The sequence below is a fragment of the Scleropages formosus genome, chromosome 2, assembly GCF_900964775.1.
Source record: "Scleropages formosus chromosome 2, fSclFor1.1, whole genome shotgun sequence".
In the NCBI taxonomy this organism is placed as follows: Eukaryota; Metazoa; Chordata; class Actinopteri; order Osteoglossiformes; family Osteoglossidae; genus Scleropages; species Scleropages formosus.
This window is the reverse complement of record NC_041807.1, coordinates 8,876,552-8,892,032: the sequence shown is the minus strand read 5'-3', so window position 1 is coordinate 8,892,032 and position 15,481 is coordinate 8,876,552. Positions and strand designations below refer to the sequence as shown.

At 44.6% G+C, this 15,481-nt stretch overlaps 2 protein-coding genes across 6 annotated transcripts in view; one reads left to right on the top strand and one right to left on the bottom strand.

The window, feature by feature from the left end:
* LOC108940016 (tubby protein homolog) overlaps positions 1–8,433 on the top strand; it is a 73,524-nt gene extending 65,091 nt beyond the window's left edge. For 2 of the 3 annotated variants that reach the window (XM_018761768.2, XM_018761776.2), the window contains exons 5-12: positions 636–800; positions 1,923–2,044; positions 3,671–3,862; positions 4,058–4,170; positions 4,813–4,927; positions 5,721–5,819; positions 5,934–6,105; positions 6,257–8,433. In XM_018761768.2, the coding sequence (XP_018617284.1) occupies positions 636–800; positions 1,923–2,044; positions 3,671–3,862; positions 4,058–4,170; positions 4,813–4,927; positions 5,721–5,819; positions 5,934–6,105; positions 6,257–6,390 (1,112 nt within the window). In that variant the 3' untranslated portion in view covers positions 6,391–8,433. The remainder of the gene's footprint in view (positions 1–635; positions 801–1,922; positions 2,045–3,670; positions 3,863–4,057; positions 4,171–4,812; positions 4,928–5,720; positions 5,820–5,933; positions 6,106–6,256) is intronic. The other variant, XM_018761786.2, reaches the window with a different exon arrangement.
* Positions 8,434–8,779: 346 nt separating this feature from the next.
* On the bottom strand, positions 8,780–15,041 carry LOC108940028 (protein RIC-3-like). Of its 3 annotated transcripts, none has more exons than XM_018761798.2 (6): positions 14,815–15,041; positions 13,332–13,543; positions 12,668–12,746; positions 11,517–11,610; positions 10,228–10,382; positions 8,780–9,835 (listed from the first exon to the last, which is right to left on the bottom strand). In XM_018761798.2, the coding sequence occupies exons 1-6, from the start codon at positions 14,936–14,938 to the stop codon at positions 9,162–9,164; spliced, it is 1,338 nt and encodes a 445-aa protein (XP_018617314.2). In that variant the 5' UTR covers positions 14,939–15,041; the 3' UTR covers positions 8,780–9,161. The 3 variants fall into 3 exon arrangements, with proteins under 3 accessions (XP_018617314.2, XP_018617324.2, XP_029105764.1); XM_018761808.2 differs by lacking the exon at positions 14,815–15,041 and adding an exon at positions 14,423–14,725; XM_029249931.1 differs by lacking the exon at positions 14,815–15,041 and adding an exon at positions 14,200–14,389.
* Between the last annotated feature and the right edge of the window lie 440 nt (positions 15,042–15,481).

Sequence of the window (15,481 nt, the reverse complement as noted above, 5' to 3'; positions counted from 1 at the left end):
TGTGGCAGCCAAGGCGGAGTGCTGGTTCAGGCTAAAAGCACAGGGGTCGACAGGTCGTCGGATTTCTTCTCCTTTATCGGGAACGCAGGCCACACAGCACGATGTGAACGGAGAGTTTGTGATGATGGAAACTTGGACCCGGTGGCAAAATTTGTAGGTGTATTAAAAATAGACCAGCAGACAGACTGAGTTTGGTACAGTTAGTGCGGTACAGTCTTCCCTCATCTTATAAAGGCAGTTTGCTCCTGGAAAAGCATTGGTAAAGTGAATTCTCGTAACTCAAAGACATAATCTTGGGTTTCAGTAGTAAAAAGCTGATGCATTCCCGAGCCACAAAACTGACACCTATTTATGCTGAAACATATTCAGATCTCATTAAAACTGTCCAAATTACTTAGTTAACATTAGTTGCCAAAACAGAGCAAGCCAGTTTGCCAGTGCATGTGTTATGTGTGAGCCTGTTTTTGTCCACACCTTGGCGCATGTTCGTACACATGCAGCTTCACAAGTGACCATCCCAAGGTTTGCATGCATGCAGTGTAACACAGTGCACCCGCTCGAGTGTGTATAAGCTCTGCAGTGCGCAGACACAGACGCAGCCCTGCCTCGCCTCCGATGGTGTTGTGGTCCGACAGGGATTGACGGCCCGGCTGGCCTCCCAGATGAGGCGCAGGACCCGAGTGGTCAAATCCAGATCCTCACTGTGGGTCAGTCAGCGGCAGAGGAGGGGGACAGTGACACTCTGGGCAGTGGTCCACAGACGACCAAGCAGGACCTCAGAGTAACCATGCTGAAGAAAGGTAACCCCAGTCACATGCCCACCTCTGTGTGTTTGCTTGTGTACGTGGATACAGAGCTCCTCGAAAATGTTTTCCCTAAAAGGCACTTTTAACTTTCCCTTTCGGAAACCTGGTATAATGTGTCCAGCGTAATAACATCTTTGGGCTGTGACCGACTCAGCCAATCTCCGCAGAGGTATTTGTACCACCTGCGTGCAGGAGAGCTGCTCTCAGCGCTGTCGTCTTTCTTCCCCCTGTGATTTAACCTCCTTCTCTGCAATAACCTACACTAACAGCATGCTGAAATAACACCAGGGGACAGCTGCAGGGTCTCTGTGTTCTCACAGCCTGGTAGCTTCCCCTGCTAGGAGGCAGCAGTCCTAGAGGCAAGAGTGAGGTTTTCCCCACTACCCAGCATGCAATGGGGCGAACGCGCAACACACCTACAGGCCCAGTCAGTCCATCAGCTGGGGTTTGAACTATGATCCCTTCCATGGCCCTCCATGCATACAGCAGCTGCTCCAGTCTGCAGCTCAGAGCTGGGGATCCTGTGGTCCTACAAAGAGTACCAAAGTGCATAATGGGAAGCCTCACTTAAGGGCAGTAAAAACACATTCAAGTCTTGCTTCCAACCACTCAAGTCCAGTCTGTACTTCTCTATTATTCCACACTGTTGCAGTTAGATTTGATCACTGACATCCTTGAGACTGGTCACTTTATGCTTGGATCCGATAACCATTTTTGACTGAGACAGGACCATGACTTTTGTTGTCACAGACACTAGTTCTATGTAGCCTGGAAACAGTTTTTTTTAGTTATAGACTCTCCCTACACAGTCCCATGTGCTAGACTAGAATGCCCAGGAGGGGTGGGCAGCCACTGGTATACGGACCCCCAGACATTTATTTTTCTCCCTTTCTTCCTGCTGGGAGTTTTTTCTTTATCTCTCATAAACTGCTAGTTGGCTTTCTTAGTTACTGCTCCTACCACTATCTCTGCTTTTATTTCTGTGTATATTCTGGTCTTTTTTTTGCTTGATTGTTCAGCTCTCTGCATCACTTTGTCAGGAAGCTTCTATAAAACTGAACTGAATTTAATTCAGCTGAACAGATGCTGCAGTCCGCTCTCTGTTTGTCCGCAAAGGCATTTCCAGCAGTATGAACTTTGATGAAGAGGAGGATGAAGAAGAAGAAGACAGTTCCAGCTCCTGCCAGCTTAACAGCAACACGAGACCTGGCTCGGCCACCAGCAAGAAATCCAGCAAGGTATGGGCCAGTGTCATGATGAACCTCCAGCCACAGGTCATACGCGGGCATTGCTGACACTTTTCTGCCCTTCGTTCGTCTCAGGGGTTTCTGCGGATCAGCAGCTTTTCGTTGCCAGCTGACACAACAGATGTCCCTTTTAGTGTCAGAAAACAGTCTGTCAAGTTATCTCACACCTTCCCTAGGCTGTGTCCATAACAGATTAAGCTGAGAAATACTGATTTAGAACTGGAGGGCAGTAGGTGGCATAGTGGTTAGAGCCACGTTGTAAACTTTATGTTGTAAGTCGCTTTGGGGAAAATCATTAACTAAATGAGTGAATGTAAACGTAACGGAGAGCTGTATTAGGGCCGTCATTTTACATCAGTGCCCTCTTTCTCCTGTAACGTTTGCTCGGTGGAGCTCTGAGACAAACCCGGTTCCCTCATTCTACCGTCAGCCTCCTTACGACAGCAAAAACCCACCTGTCCTCATAGGCCCCAAAACACGGGCGTGTTGAATTTCCCAGCACGTCTCTTGCGATACAAAACCTCCCTTGATGATCATCCTTGTGGGGCACCGTGTTCGAGGAGAGGATCAGTTCTGGTCTAGACACTTTGACACTTCCAGCAGACACGGAAACACTCCTCGGCGTTCAAGCTCCCAGCCGCCGCGCCAAGGCGTAAAATGAATTCAAATGTCACTCACGTTTCATAGGGGGCGCTCATGTTCAACTGGCCAAAGGTAGCGTTCCAGCACGTGAGCAGTACGTGTGCTCGAACCTCTGAACGATTCTATTCATTATGCAACATACAGTCTTGTGGAACATCAACACACTTGTGACAGTGAGGGCTTCAACATCGACACACAGCACTTCACCGACCGCCCTGTCCAGACTGCAGACAGCTCTTGTTTGTGTTTGGGAAACACTGGAGCATGATGGGAGATCAGAGTGGTGCTGCGCTCGCAGTGAGTATCGATTCACATTCGCCTGGTTGGGGTTGGTGGTTCCATGTCGCTGCCCGTCGTGTTTCCACATACGGTTCTAGTGTTGACTGGAGCAGCATGTCTGCAGATTAAACCTGTCACTGTGACACTGGGGTACGAGGGGGCTACCGATAGCCTTACCTGATGACATCATCAGCTCACAGACACTTGGCCTCCGCTGACCACAATCAGCTCTTTCAGGCTTATGTTTATGACTCATGAACTCTGATCATCTGGTTTCTCATCTCTCAGACTCTTCTCTGGTTTGACTCTGGTTCAGTGTGTGTGGAGTTCTGCATGTTCTCCCTGTGTTTGTGTGGGCTTTATCCTGGTGCTCTGGTTTCCTCACACAGTCCAAAGGGCAGTCCATACGTGAACTGCCCTTAGTGCATGCATGTGTGAGTGAATATGTATGTGATTGCCCTCTGATGGACTAATGTCCCATACAGAACGTATCTCTCACGAACATCTGAACGATTCTATTCATTATGCAACATACAGTCTTGTGGAACATCAACATACTTGTGGCTTGTTTAGATTGCCACTGCAATCCTGCACCGGACAAGTGGTTACTGCCAGTGAATGAAAATGATGACCTGTTCCTGCTGTTTCATGCCTCTTTCTCTACATCTCCCCCAAATGATGGATCATTTCCTCCAGGAGGCTGCCTCTGCACCAAGTCCACCAGCCAACGAGCCCGCCATCGACGTGGACGACCTTGAGGAGTTCACAATGAGGCCGGCGCCCCAGGGAGTAACGGTGAAGTGCAGGATCACGCGAGACAAGAAGGGCATGGATCGGGGCATGTACCCCACATACTACCTCCACCTGGAACGAGAAGATGGCAAGAAGGTCAGTATCCTCATTTTATTTAATGCTTTCCAAGTTCATGGTGTAAGGTGTAGCTCAGAGGTCTGAAACAGTAGTGGAGAGACACGTTTCTGAGCTCACAGGATGGGGTTAAAATGGCACTGATGTCATTTTAGACAATTATGATCACTGTCCTTTGGCTCTTTTGCCTTGTTTATCAAGTCCATCTGTCAACAGGCGTTCCTTTTGGCTGGTAGAAAGAGGAAGAAGAGCAAAACCTCAAATTACCTCATCTCTATTGACCCAACGGACCTTTCTCGAGGTGGCGAGAGCTTCATTGGGAAGCTGAGGTGGGTCTGAGATGTACTCCTCTATACCAGGGCAGTCTTCCGAATCTATATTTTCCTCATTTCTGTTACAGAAACCGATGCGCGTTCCTTCTTTTGTTTAGATTACTGTTGACAAGGGGAATCAACGTTAGCTGTAAGTTCAGATTTTTATCTTGTAAAAACTGATGGAACAGCCAGGGGGAAATAAATTGAGGATGATGGAATACACGCTCTCTGCCTGGCGGCACGGAGGTCACGTCGAGAATATCCGGCCGTGTTTTAGTTACCGAGGAAATTATTTTGAGCAGGTGAACGTCATTTAATGAGATCACTCACTCTCGAGGGGGCCGCGGTCTCATGAATGACTCCATTCCTTTTGATGCAGTAGCCTACTTTTAGATTTATTAATAGCACTAGTGCACAATAATGGATGGTGTATAATTAAGTGGGGGGGTCTTTCCCCTGTTCTTTAATTGTATGTGGGTATGCTGCAAGTGTATTGTTTTTCTTCAGTCAGTCTAGTCACTTTACTGGTCATTACTGCTGAGTGGTGGGAGGGGATTTTGCGGGCTGATTAACGGTCATTGATGACCGTTGGGCCACGTGGCTGCTCATCCCAGTGAGACTATCGAATTACAGTCCTGGGTCCGTTTATGCCAACAGGTCAAACCTGATGGGAACAAAGTTTACAGTCTATGACAGCGGACTGAATCCCATGAAAACCACATCCAGCTTGGAGGCTGGCAACCTTCGTCAGGAATTAGCAGCTATCTGCTATGTAAGTACCCTTTTGGTGGCGGGGTGTGCAGTCAGCTGGAAGGCACTTTTAGCCTTTAGGACAGTGGATTACTTTACACCCAGCGGAGGACCTTGGCGATGTATTCCGAAAAGGTACAGGAAAACAGAGGGAGAAAACACATAAATATAGTCAAGCGTCTCAGTGAGATACAGTAAAGAACAGTTGAGACTCCTACTGGCCACACACAGAATAGCAACGTCATTATTGCTCCGCTGTTACTGCGGAGTGCTAGGGTGGTCAAGAGATTGCGGGTTTAGTCCCCACTCGGTGTGTGTGGGCTTCCTCCCACAGTCCGAAGACATGACTCCAGATTGCCCTTAATATATGAGTTTGTTTGTGTGGCTACCTTGCAATGGACTGGTGTTCCTTCTAGAGTGTACCCTTCATCAGCCTTGCACCCAATGATTCTGGGCTAGGCTCCAGTTCACCATGACCCTGCTCAGGACAGGTAGTTATTGAAATTGGATGGATTAACCGAGAGGTTGTCATCCTTAAAAATGACAAATATTTTTGATCTGTATCTTTTCATTTTGGTCAACTGTTAATACCATTAAACATAAGGTAGTGTAGCAGTTAAGTGCATAGACTTGTATCCTGAAGGTTGTTGGTTCAAGCCATGCTCCCTACTGTAGTACCCTTGATCAGGGTACTTACCCAGAATTGCTATGATAAATTTCCCATCTTCTGTAAATGGGTCAAACACTGTACATTTCTTGAAATAGAAAAGCATAAGTCAGGTAAAAAAAACATCTCGCATCATACTTTGTTTCAGGAAACCAATGTTTTAGGATTTAAAGGACCCCGAAAAATGAGTGTCATTATTCCTGGAATGAACATGGACCATGAGAGGGTATCCATCAGACCCCGAAATGTGAGTCACTGAGACAGATCTGTCCATCTTCCTCTTTCTCTGGTCAGGCCATCAGGTCAAGTAACACTGGCTAGCTCATGTATGGTGTGAGCATGTCCTTCTCCTCGTACTCAGGATCACGAGTCCCTGCTGGCACGATGGCAGAGCAAGAACACAGAAAGCGTGATTGAACTGCACAACAAGACGCCCGTGTGGAACGATGACACGCAGTCCTATGTGCTCAACTTCCATGGCAGGGTCACCCAAGCCTCCGTCAAGAACTTCCAGATTATCCATGACAATGACCGTAAGAATAGAGATAAATTAACACTCAAGGTGTCAATCACTGAATGACCAGTCTTGTGGACTGGTGTTCTATTTGATGCTTTGTGTTGGTCAATATTCCAAATCTGTCATTTTTGGTCCTTCTCACATACTGACTGATTTTTGCTCCCCAGCGGACTACATCGTGATGCAGTTTGGCCGTGTAGCGGAGGACGTCTTCACCATGGACTACAACTACCCCATGTGCGCCTTGCAAGCCTTCGCCATAGCCCTCTCGAGCTTCGACAGCAAGCTGGCCTGTGAGTAGAAGGCAGCGACCGTGTTTTCCATGGACCCGGCGACGGCCGACTCCACACAACAACCATACCCACACCCCACTCTCCAAGGGGTCCGAGCCTCTGAAAACCACTGCCTGCTTCTAAAGCTGTGGGAATTTCTCCTGGACGTGCGCAGCTGATTTGGGGTTCGAATTGAGGTACAGCGTGTAGCTGAGCTCTCTTTATCCTGCTCGGCTCCTATTTCCTGAACTGACCTTTGGGACGCTGGTAAGAACATCTCATTGCGCAACCCAGATAAGCACAAGGAGCAGCTCCCGGCTGCATCGACAGCTTCTCCATATTGACAGTGTGTCAAGTGAAATTATGACAGCGAATGGCTATGATTACTAGTATTTCTAAGTGTGGTGAATGTTGGTATTGATTTACACTTAAATGGCTTTTACTTTCTTGGAGGGTACATTACTAGACAACACTAATCACGAGGACTTTGATGCTCATTCATGGCAAATAAATTTCATACTGTAAAAATCGTGCTTGCTCTCAACTTAGCTGGGTACATTTATTCACTTAGCAGACGCTTTTCTCCAAAGTGACGTACATCTCATAGAAAATACAATGTGTAACACTACTTGTAGTAAAACTGCACTTACATGAGATTTGATCCCCTGACTAAAGAACACCACCTAGGACTTTCATGCTACCATATCATACTATTTCATCCCTTTGATATATTTGCTGTATTTAGCCAGACCACCTATGACCTTTGAGAATCTGAGATCGCAGTTGGAATTTCACTTGACACGGAATTATGCGTTTGTTACATAGATATTTGTCCAATTACATTTACGTATTCATGTAGTGCATTGTTCCAAGATGTATTTGTTTTATAGCCTGAAGCACTTGACATTTTTGCATGGCTACTAAGACACTTCACCAAAAATGTGAGGCATAACACCTGTTTTGAAGTTGCAGTGGGAGCAGGATTTGATTCAGGATGATTGATTCATTGTCCCTGCACTTTTGTCAGATGAAAACACACACTGTGCAAAAGCAGTTTGCCTAAACTGTCCAAATGCTCAGCAACAGAGTGCTTGGGTCAAGGTAGTTAGCTGTAAATACTGTGCCTTTGGAGTCAAAGATCAGTTGCGATGCTTTAATTCGGGATGCGGAAGAGTTTTCTAACTTCGCTGATCTTCAGTTTGTTCCCTCCCAAATTCCTGCCTTCGTGTTATGCTTTTTGTGTTTATTTCTGAAGATATTTGCATCCAGTGCTGATGCCCTTCTGCCTCACTGTCATGCGGTCTACTCGGTGGACTGCGATCATTGGCGACCTCACAACTGCGGTGGTCCAGGCATCAACCATGAACTACTGTTTACTGTAAACACAACGTTACATCAGTTTCCTTCAACACTTCACCTGCCAATTTCAGTCAATTTCTTGTAACACAGAATACAGCTTCCACATCTAACAAGTTCTTCGTCTCTGTAAATATTTTCATTAAACAGTCATAGGTATGTAAATAAGGTTTTGTACACCCTTGTCCGATGTGCTCTACTGGTTATGGCATTGACCTTGCAATTTCTCCAGGAGAACGGGTTACGCCTTTCACCTCTTCTCGTATCGTTGGAACGTGAAGCTGCAGCCCCTTTTCAGCCGCGCCCCCCCCTGCCGTTTGCCATTTTGTTTTGTACGCTATGTCTTTGAATCTAGCACTTAAATGAAAGCAAGTATGACGCTTCAAATTGCTGCATTAGCTACTTTTTCTACTGAATTCCTTTCGTATTTTTATTCTAAGACATTGAGGAGTTTCTGCCAGGCCACCTCACTGTTAAACGAGAGCAGAAAAGGAAATTAAAGGAAGTAGCTCTTTTAAAAAGCAAAGAACAATCCATAAAAAAAATCTCTTAGTTAAAAGTCCAGTGAAATCAATTCAACTCTTGCACTAAAATGTGTTGTTTGAGTATTCAGATAATTTTCTGAGTTACGATGAACTTCAACGAACCTTCGACTGTGCTTTTCATATCGGTTTTTCGTGTCCAAAATTAAGAGGGGAGGGGGAGAAAAAAAAAAAAAAAAAAAAAAAACCTTCCAGACCATATGTTATTGTGGTGTTAGTGTAATTTTATCAAATGTATGTTCTATATACAGTGTTTGTTTACACACAGAACCATAATTATAAAAATAAACTTTTATTCTAATGAAATGCCAGCAGTTCTCTGGGTATGGTTTTATGAGAACAATTTTAAACAAAAACTATTAATACACTTACTATGTAAGCACAAGTCACACAACTAATAGAATTAAATTAACAGACCACTAATTAGTCCACTGTTATAACATTCAATATTTAAATACATACAGTGAAAACTAGGTTTTTTTTTTTTTTAAATCAAAACTGAGGAAAATGTTCTAATTTCAAAAAATAAAAAACATTAATTTAAAAGTTAAGGTTTTAATATTAAGGTTTAAACCAGGTCCTAGCCTATCTTATACACTGTCCTGCATTTTGCTGCCCTATTCCTGTTCCTTTTATAGGACCCAGCCATGTCCACAGGTCACTCTCAGCAGTTGGGTCTCAAAAAGACCAGGGACATATGAATGGAGATGCAGTAAAAACTGGGAGAACTAATGGTCTTTAAGAAGCCAAGTCTAAACTCAGAAATGAATTCTCTGCATTCTGACTGCACAGAGGGATTCTAAGAAAGGTGAAACCTGTGGGTACCCAGTCGGATTTTTGCAAAGGTCAGGTTGGGAGGAATCACAATTACTCAGAAAAGTAAGTTGTACTGCAGTCTGCTACTATGGCTCTCTCCTGTTACGCTTCCGAAGAGACCCGAATCCCAGTTCCTCAGCAATCGCCAGTTCAGCACTGCACTCATCCTCGGAATCGCCTGTGTTGAGGAGCTCATCCGAGTCCTCCAGGTCCGTCTGCTCTGGCTCCGTCTGTTCCTCCGTGTCCTCCTCTTCCTCTGGGTCCTGCTGTCTCTCATGGTTGCTGCAGGCTTCACTGCTGAACCTCAGGCTCTCTGCCACTGCCACAGGATCATCTTCTTCATCCTCACCCTTCACCGAGCCTGCCTCCTGGGTGTCGTCACTGTCATCAGAGCTCTCCTCCAGATAGCAGAACACCTCATGCTTGTTGCTGAAGGTAATCTGCTTTATTCCTCTGCATAGCTTTGCCTCCTTCTCTGCAGGATTCTCCTCCTCTTCCTCTGTAGCCGTGTCTGTGCACAAAGCCTCCGGCGTACAGGGCTGTTCCTGTGGCTCCTCCCCCTCTTCCTCTAGTTCCTCATCTGGTGGCTGGTCTGGTCCCGCCTTTTCTTCCTCCTCATCACCCTGCGACTCTGTCTGCATCCTCTCGGCCTGCTCCTCTGCAGTAGGCTGCTGATTGTCGGTCTCCTCCACGATGATGGTCCCACAGTTCCACCTGCTGGAGGGCTCGCTGTACTGTGGGTAGGTCTCCTCGGGATAGCCTGCAAAGTGGGTGGAGGGACAAGATGTGGTCACACAACAGCTGCAGAGATGAAGGAAAAAAACTCCAGTGCAAAATTAGCTCCCTGAACTGGCCCTTTATTCTCTCCTTTGACGCAGTATGCCATCTTGAATGTCTTATACTCATTTGCAATCTACATTTCACACAGACACAAGTGCTTGCAGCATTTTTGTATTTTTATTTTTAAATGTGCCGAATGAATAAATGAAAAATATCTGGGACACAACTGATATTTTCAGTGGATTTGCTCAATGTCTAGGCATCAAGCAGGACAACAAGAAATAAGTAAACAGTAATGGTGCAGATTTTCTTCCTTCCACCGAAATTTCATTGTAAGCAGCTGTGGGGAGGGGAACAGACACGTTAGTGTACCTTCCCAGTCCTCGGCATAGTGCGTGTGCTCAGCCTCGATTTCAGGTGAAATCCCATCCACCAGCTGGCCCTCCCGCATGACACGGGCGATCTCCTTCAGCTGCCGCAGCAGTTTCTGCTCTTGCTCCCGGGCAGTGCGTCTTGCCCTGCGCTCGCTGGGGTAGATGCAGAAAGAAATGAAAGGAGCTTTGGCTAGCTATCGCAGCTAAGCTGAGGGTCTCAGACTTAGTTCACTTTTGCCATGTGTACGCAGGTTCTCATTTCAACTCAACCACCTGACAAAGCAATCTCTTTTAGTAACGATCAATAACTTCTTTAAGTTCACCGATCCAAAGCCAATCCCAGGTAGACCGAAAGGTAGGGCCAGTCCATCATATTTAATTGGTCATGTTGGTAATGGCTATACATACCTTTTGGCTAAAAATCACTAATGCATAATTAAACGTTTATTTAATTACAGTCCAGTCAAAAGTTTGAGTATGTGTGTGATTCCTTAGGACTCTTATGGAAAGAACTGCAGAGAGGCATGAAAGGCAAGCAACCCTTAAATGTCCTACAACTCTAGGAATTGCTTCAGAAGAGCTGAGAAGACATGTCAGCTAGACCTTCAAGTATCAAACCGATTTTCCTGTTTGAGAAACAAAGACCAGTAACACGACCACAAATCATGCATACACAAGGCTCAACATGAACTGAGAACGAGACTCCTGGTACAGGCAATCAATTAAAGGAATTTTAAAGCTTCACAGAAGTCAATATAATAAAGAAATTTGTTAGAAGAAGGAGGTACCATTTTAAAACAAAGTGAATAAGATGGAAGAGCAGCAAAGATCAAGCCGGGTACTGAAACTAGAGAATAGAAAACCCCAAGTGAGTCATGTTAGCAGGATTTATTGGAAGCATAAGCGTATCTTCTGCTGCTAATGTTATTTATAGCTGTTAATGAGGCATCACTCTGAAGTATATTCACCTGTGAGGCACCTGTCTCAGTATCTGTGTGAACATTAGACAAAAAGTTAAACTTTATTATAAATCCTTTTTAATGATATTTACCACTTCTGTGGAGCTTCTGCTATGCCAATGTCTAATGAAAATTTAATGGTAAACATTTACGCAAAAACAGACAAAACATTAACAGTGACAATATAACTGCTTTAAGAGACATGAAAAATAAAGAGAATAAATTTGCTGAGCGAGAAGAATGATCTATAAGTCTGGCCTGTCGTAGGAAAGTGCACCTTAATTTGTCTGCTGCTTGCTATCGCTACGGATGTGGGTAGCCCATTTACCGTCTGGAATGGTGGCCTGCTTTGGACATGATGTGCTCCATTACTTCCTCTGTTTCCTTCAGTTTCCCCTGAAGCTGTTCCAGCTCATAATCAGCTGAAGGGAAGGGGGAGGAAGAAAATCATGCAGAACTTGAGTTTAATGCAGGAAACTTGGATCTAGTAAAACTCTTGGGACTCTTCCTAGCAGTGTTATACACTTACTGGCAGGTACTGAACTCAACAGTCATTTAAGGGGGAGTTAATCCATACAACTCTATACCTGCAGATTAACGGGTCTAGAGAGTAGCTCCCATTTCTCACATTACACTGGAGATTTTAATCTACCCGTATCACCCGTCTACATTCCATAGTTAATCACATGCTTTAAGATCAAGCTTAAGACTAATTTATGTGGTACAGGCTACACTTGGGCATCAAATCTTAGTCATGTGATCAATTAAACACAAGGTTATATCCCTTGAGTAACTAATGCTCTTGCATGTTTGAACTTACACTCGATCCTTTCTGGGGGGTTAAAACACAGAACACATGATAAAGGACACAGACCACATACTGGAGATTAAAATACATCTAAAGTAATTATTGCTATGTCAGACAGATTTTTTGCATGACAAGTTATTGTGATTTTAATAACCAGTAAGATTTATCCTGATTTACTGCCATCTGACGTGCTCTCCCCACCCTTGGCATGCATTGGATGAATGGAACTAAACCTCTTAGTGCCGAACCAAAAGACATGCAGTTAATTGGTACTAGCACCGCTGGGCCGATACGACATCACTTAGTTTGCTAATCCAGGTCTAACAAAAGCGTTGAGAAAGCTGCCTGAGAACTGCATGGGATCTCCATCTACCTTATCTGGAGGAGCCATTTGCATTGTGCAAGGCCCTTTTGTGAATGTTTGACAGTCATGGAACTCAACAACTACATGTAAGGAGCTGGATTACAATTAACCAAAAGCCACAAAAGCATCAGGCTAGAACGGGCTCACCGCCAGGCAGTGTAACACTTCACCAAAAAGCCTATTTGTCTTTTATTATAATTTATGGAAACTTTTTTAATAAAGTTAACCCAAGATTGTGTGCCAACGTATACCATTTATAATATCTTCAGCCAAAGCTCCAGCAGGGTGCTCACATTATGGCACTTACTTATTTTTCTCTTGATGTTTCCGGACTTCAGCACAGGAAACTGGTTATCTGGCTTGGTGTTATTTCCCTTTGAAGTGATCTGTGAATAAGAAGCAATTCATGTTTTTTTAAGTCTACAAAAAAACAACACCTGTGAGGAGCTGAATGACAATGTTATAAAACGGCAATTATAATTAAAACAAATATCTAATGAGGAAAAACAGCAGCAGAACAGTTGAGCTCGACTAAACTAAACATCCACATTGCTTTGTCCTAGTTATCAACAAGTTGTTCAGCAGAGGCTTCCCATTCAAGCAACTCTTCTACAATTTTTGTAGTTTCAATATGTGGCTGTGTTTTAACCGAAGAATTCCAGATACGGCCCTAATTTCAAAATAACCGTTACTGGTATTTTCAATTCTGTAAAACACAACAGCAAAAATGAAAAACCTATTACCAGAAATCAGACTTTTGTAACATGTGAAATTTTATTTTATTTCACACTGACATTTAATACATCTGTTATGGTGAAAATGATCTGTTCTTTTTTTTTCCCTGCAGGAACTGTGATAGTGGAACCACATGGGCTGCACTAAGAGAGCAGAAAGTTACATCATGCCGTTACCTCTTTTATAACAACATGGGGCTCAGCACCTGAGTGTTCCAGGTTTAGAAGGAGGCTCACCTTCAAGAGAACATAGAGGATGTAAAGGAATATCCCGACACCATAGATAGGAAGGATCTGCCCCATAAGGCTGGACCTCATGCTGCCTCCCTTGGTCCTGGTCACTGCTTCTGCGTTGTGGGCTCTGGCATACTGCTGCCCCGCCCCCAACTTTGCTTGGCCCTCTGACATGTGCCGCCGTTTCATCATGGGAGGAAAATGCCCAGGTCCAACTGTCAGCGCAAAAAGAACAAGGGTCAACAACACAGATAACAGAATTACTCTGCATTTTAGAAAGGCGTGTAACCAAAATCCATGTCCCTGCACCTCTACACTCTCAGGAGGGTGAGACAACACTTTTCACACCAGGCAAAACAAGGAAAATACAAAGGCTTCATTTAAACCCATATATACAGTATCAATCTGATATTTACTTGCCTGGACTTTGACACCTCAGACTTTCCCTTATAACACTGTTCAGTTAAAAAAAAAAATTTGTAACATGACCAAACATCAGTACTTATGCTAAGCTTATGTATTGTTACCGCTTGTAAAATGTGTAAGAGTAGTTTACTACTCAAAAACTCAAGAAAACTTTCATGTAGGGTTTTAAAAGGTATTTTTTAAATATATGTGAAATCTGAAAGAAAAGTCAAATTGTGTTCAATAACTCTGCAACAATGACTGAATAATGAACAAACCTTTGTGGAGCTAAGTACTCGTGTGAAATACATTCATTGGTTTATATGGTGGAATGTGAATTATTAACTGTGCTTTGGAACCACGTGTCTGCATTCAAATCTCTCTTTCTGTTGATGTAATGCACTTTCTATATTGTTCTCTGTGCGTCGCTTTGGAAAAAAAAGGCGTCCGCTAAATGAATATGCACCTCATCATCACCATCATGAGAGGCAAACATGCATTCAGCCACAGTGACAGTGCCGGGTTGGGGGGGTCACAGTCCACAGACTCCTTTTCATATTCCGTTCGCTACCCATCATCGCTTCCGTGACGTCACACAACAGGCACGAGACCCCCCTGCGAAATGACGTCAAACGTGTCCAGCCAGCGACATTCAAACGACGGCAGTACAGCACAACTTTTGAGCTTACTTCTTATCTGAGCCAACTATCTCTCCAAACCCCGGCCTTCATTCTTGTATAACCTTTATATTCATCGGACACAAGCGACAGTGTTAAAACATCAAAGTTTATTAAATAAACTACGATTTGGTTGTGTACAGAGTTTTCCCTTGTACTCTGTCTGTAATAAGTATCGTATACGTACGTAATCCCTACGTAATGACGTATTAACGCAATGGTTTTTTGAACCGACAATCTTTACCTAATCTATACTAGCATGAGTATGACTACACTGCGTGTCTGGGAAGGGAGTAAACGGCTCCTGAGTGTGACCCATCCGACCGCATCCCCGAGTTCTACTCCAGCTCCTCACTCGCTGCCTCAGCCCCGACGATTCTCCGGTTCCTACTGCGGCTGCTCACCGGCGGCGTCGGCCCGCGCGGCCTCCCTCCTTTCCCTGGACGGCAGCAGCCTGGGCAGGAGTACGGAGACGCACAGGAACGCGCAGGACACTAGCGTCACCTTATGAAATGTCGACATGGACATTCTAGCGGTCACACTCGGCGGTGTCCGCTCGGGCTCGCGATGAAAGACAACCTACGCGACATTCGACTAATAACAAGCGACTAGTTTCAGAGCGCGAGCGCCCGTATCCTGCTTCCGGTTTTCCCCGGAAGCGAACATTAGGGCGAGTGTTGCCTGCTCGTGCGCACACACTTCCAATCAACAGCTGCGGCGCACAATTGGAATCGGGTGCTGACGCGATTAATACGTTACACTAAGGCTGCTTGTGAATTACTTGTTTTTTGCTGGTAATAAATACCAGCAAGCACAGTAAGTAGGAGAGAAGTGCTCTTTTAATTATAATGGGGTCTTAGCAACGGTCATGGAATTCATACGCTGTATATCAGTTTTAGTAAGTTATTCCCCTATGTGACGTCACATGTTGAATCTAGTTATGAGTCTTATTTCGAACTAACACGTTTAAAAAATCCCAGCGAATTTTATTTGGTCTTTTGAAAGTTGTTCTTTCGAGGATGTGTAATTGCGAACTTGTACGCTTTCCCCTTTATTGCGACTAATTCCTAT

What these genes read in the sequence shown, in the direction of transcription:
- LOC108940028 (XM_018761798.2), bottom strand. Translation starts at nt 14,938, where the DNA reads ATGTCCATGTCGACATTTCATAAGGTGACGCTAGTGTCCTGCGCGTTC. An exon ending in CGCGCGGGCCGACGCCGCCG is followed by an intron (nt 13,544 to 14,814) that starts GTGAGCAGCCGC and finishes TTGCGCTGACAG; the next exon opens with TTGGACCTGGGCATTTTCCT. An exon ending in GCAGGCCACCATTCCAGACG is followed by an intron (nt 10,383 to 11,516) that starts GTAAATGGGCTA and finishes CATCTACCCCAG; the next exon opens with CGAGCGCAGGGCAAGACGCA.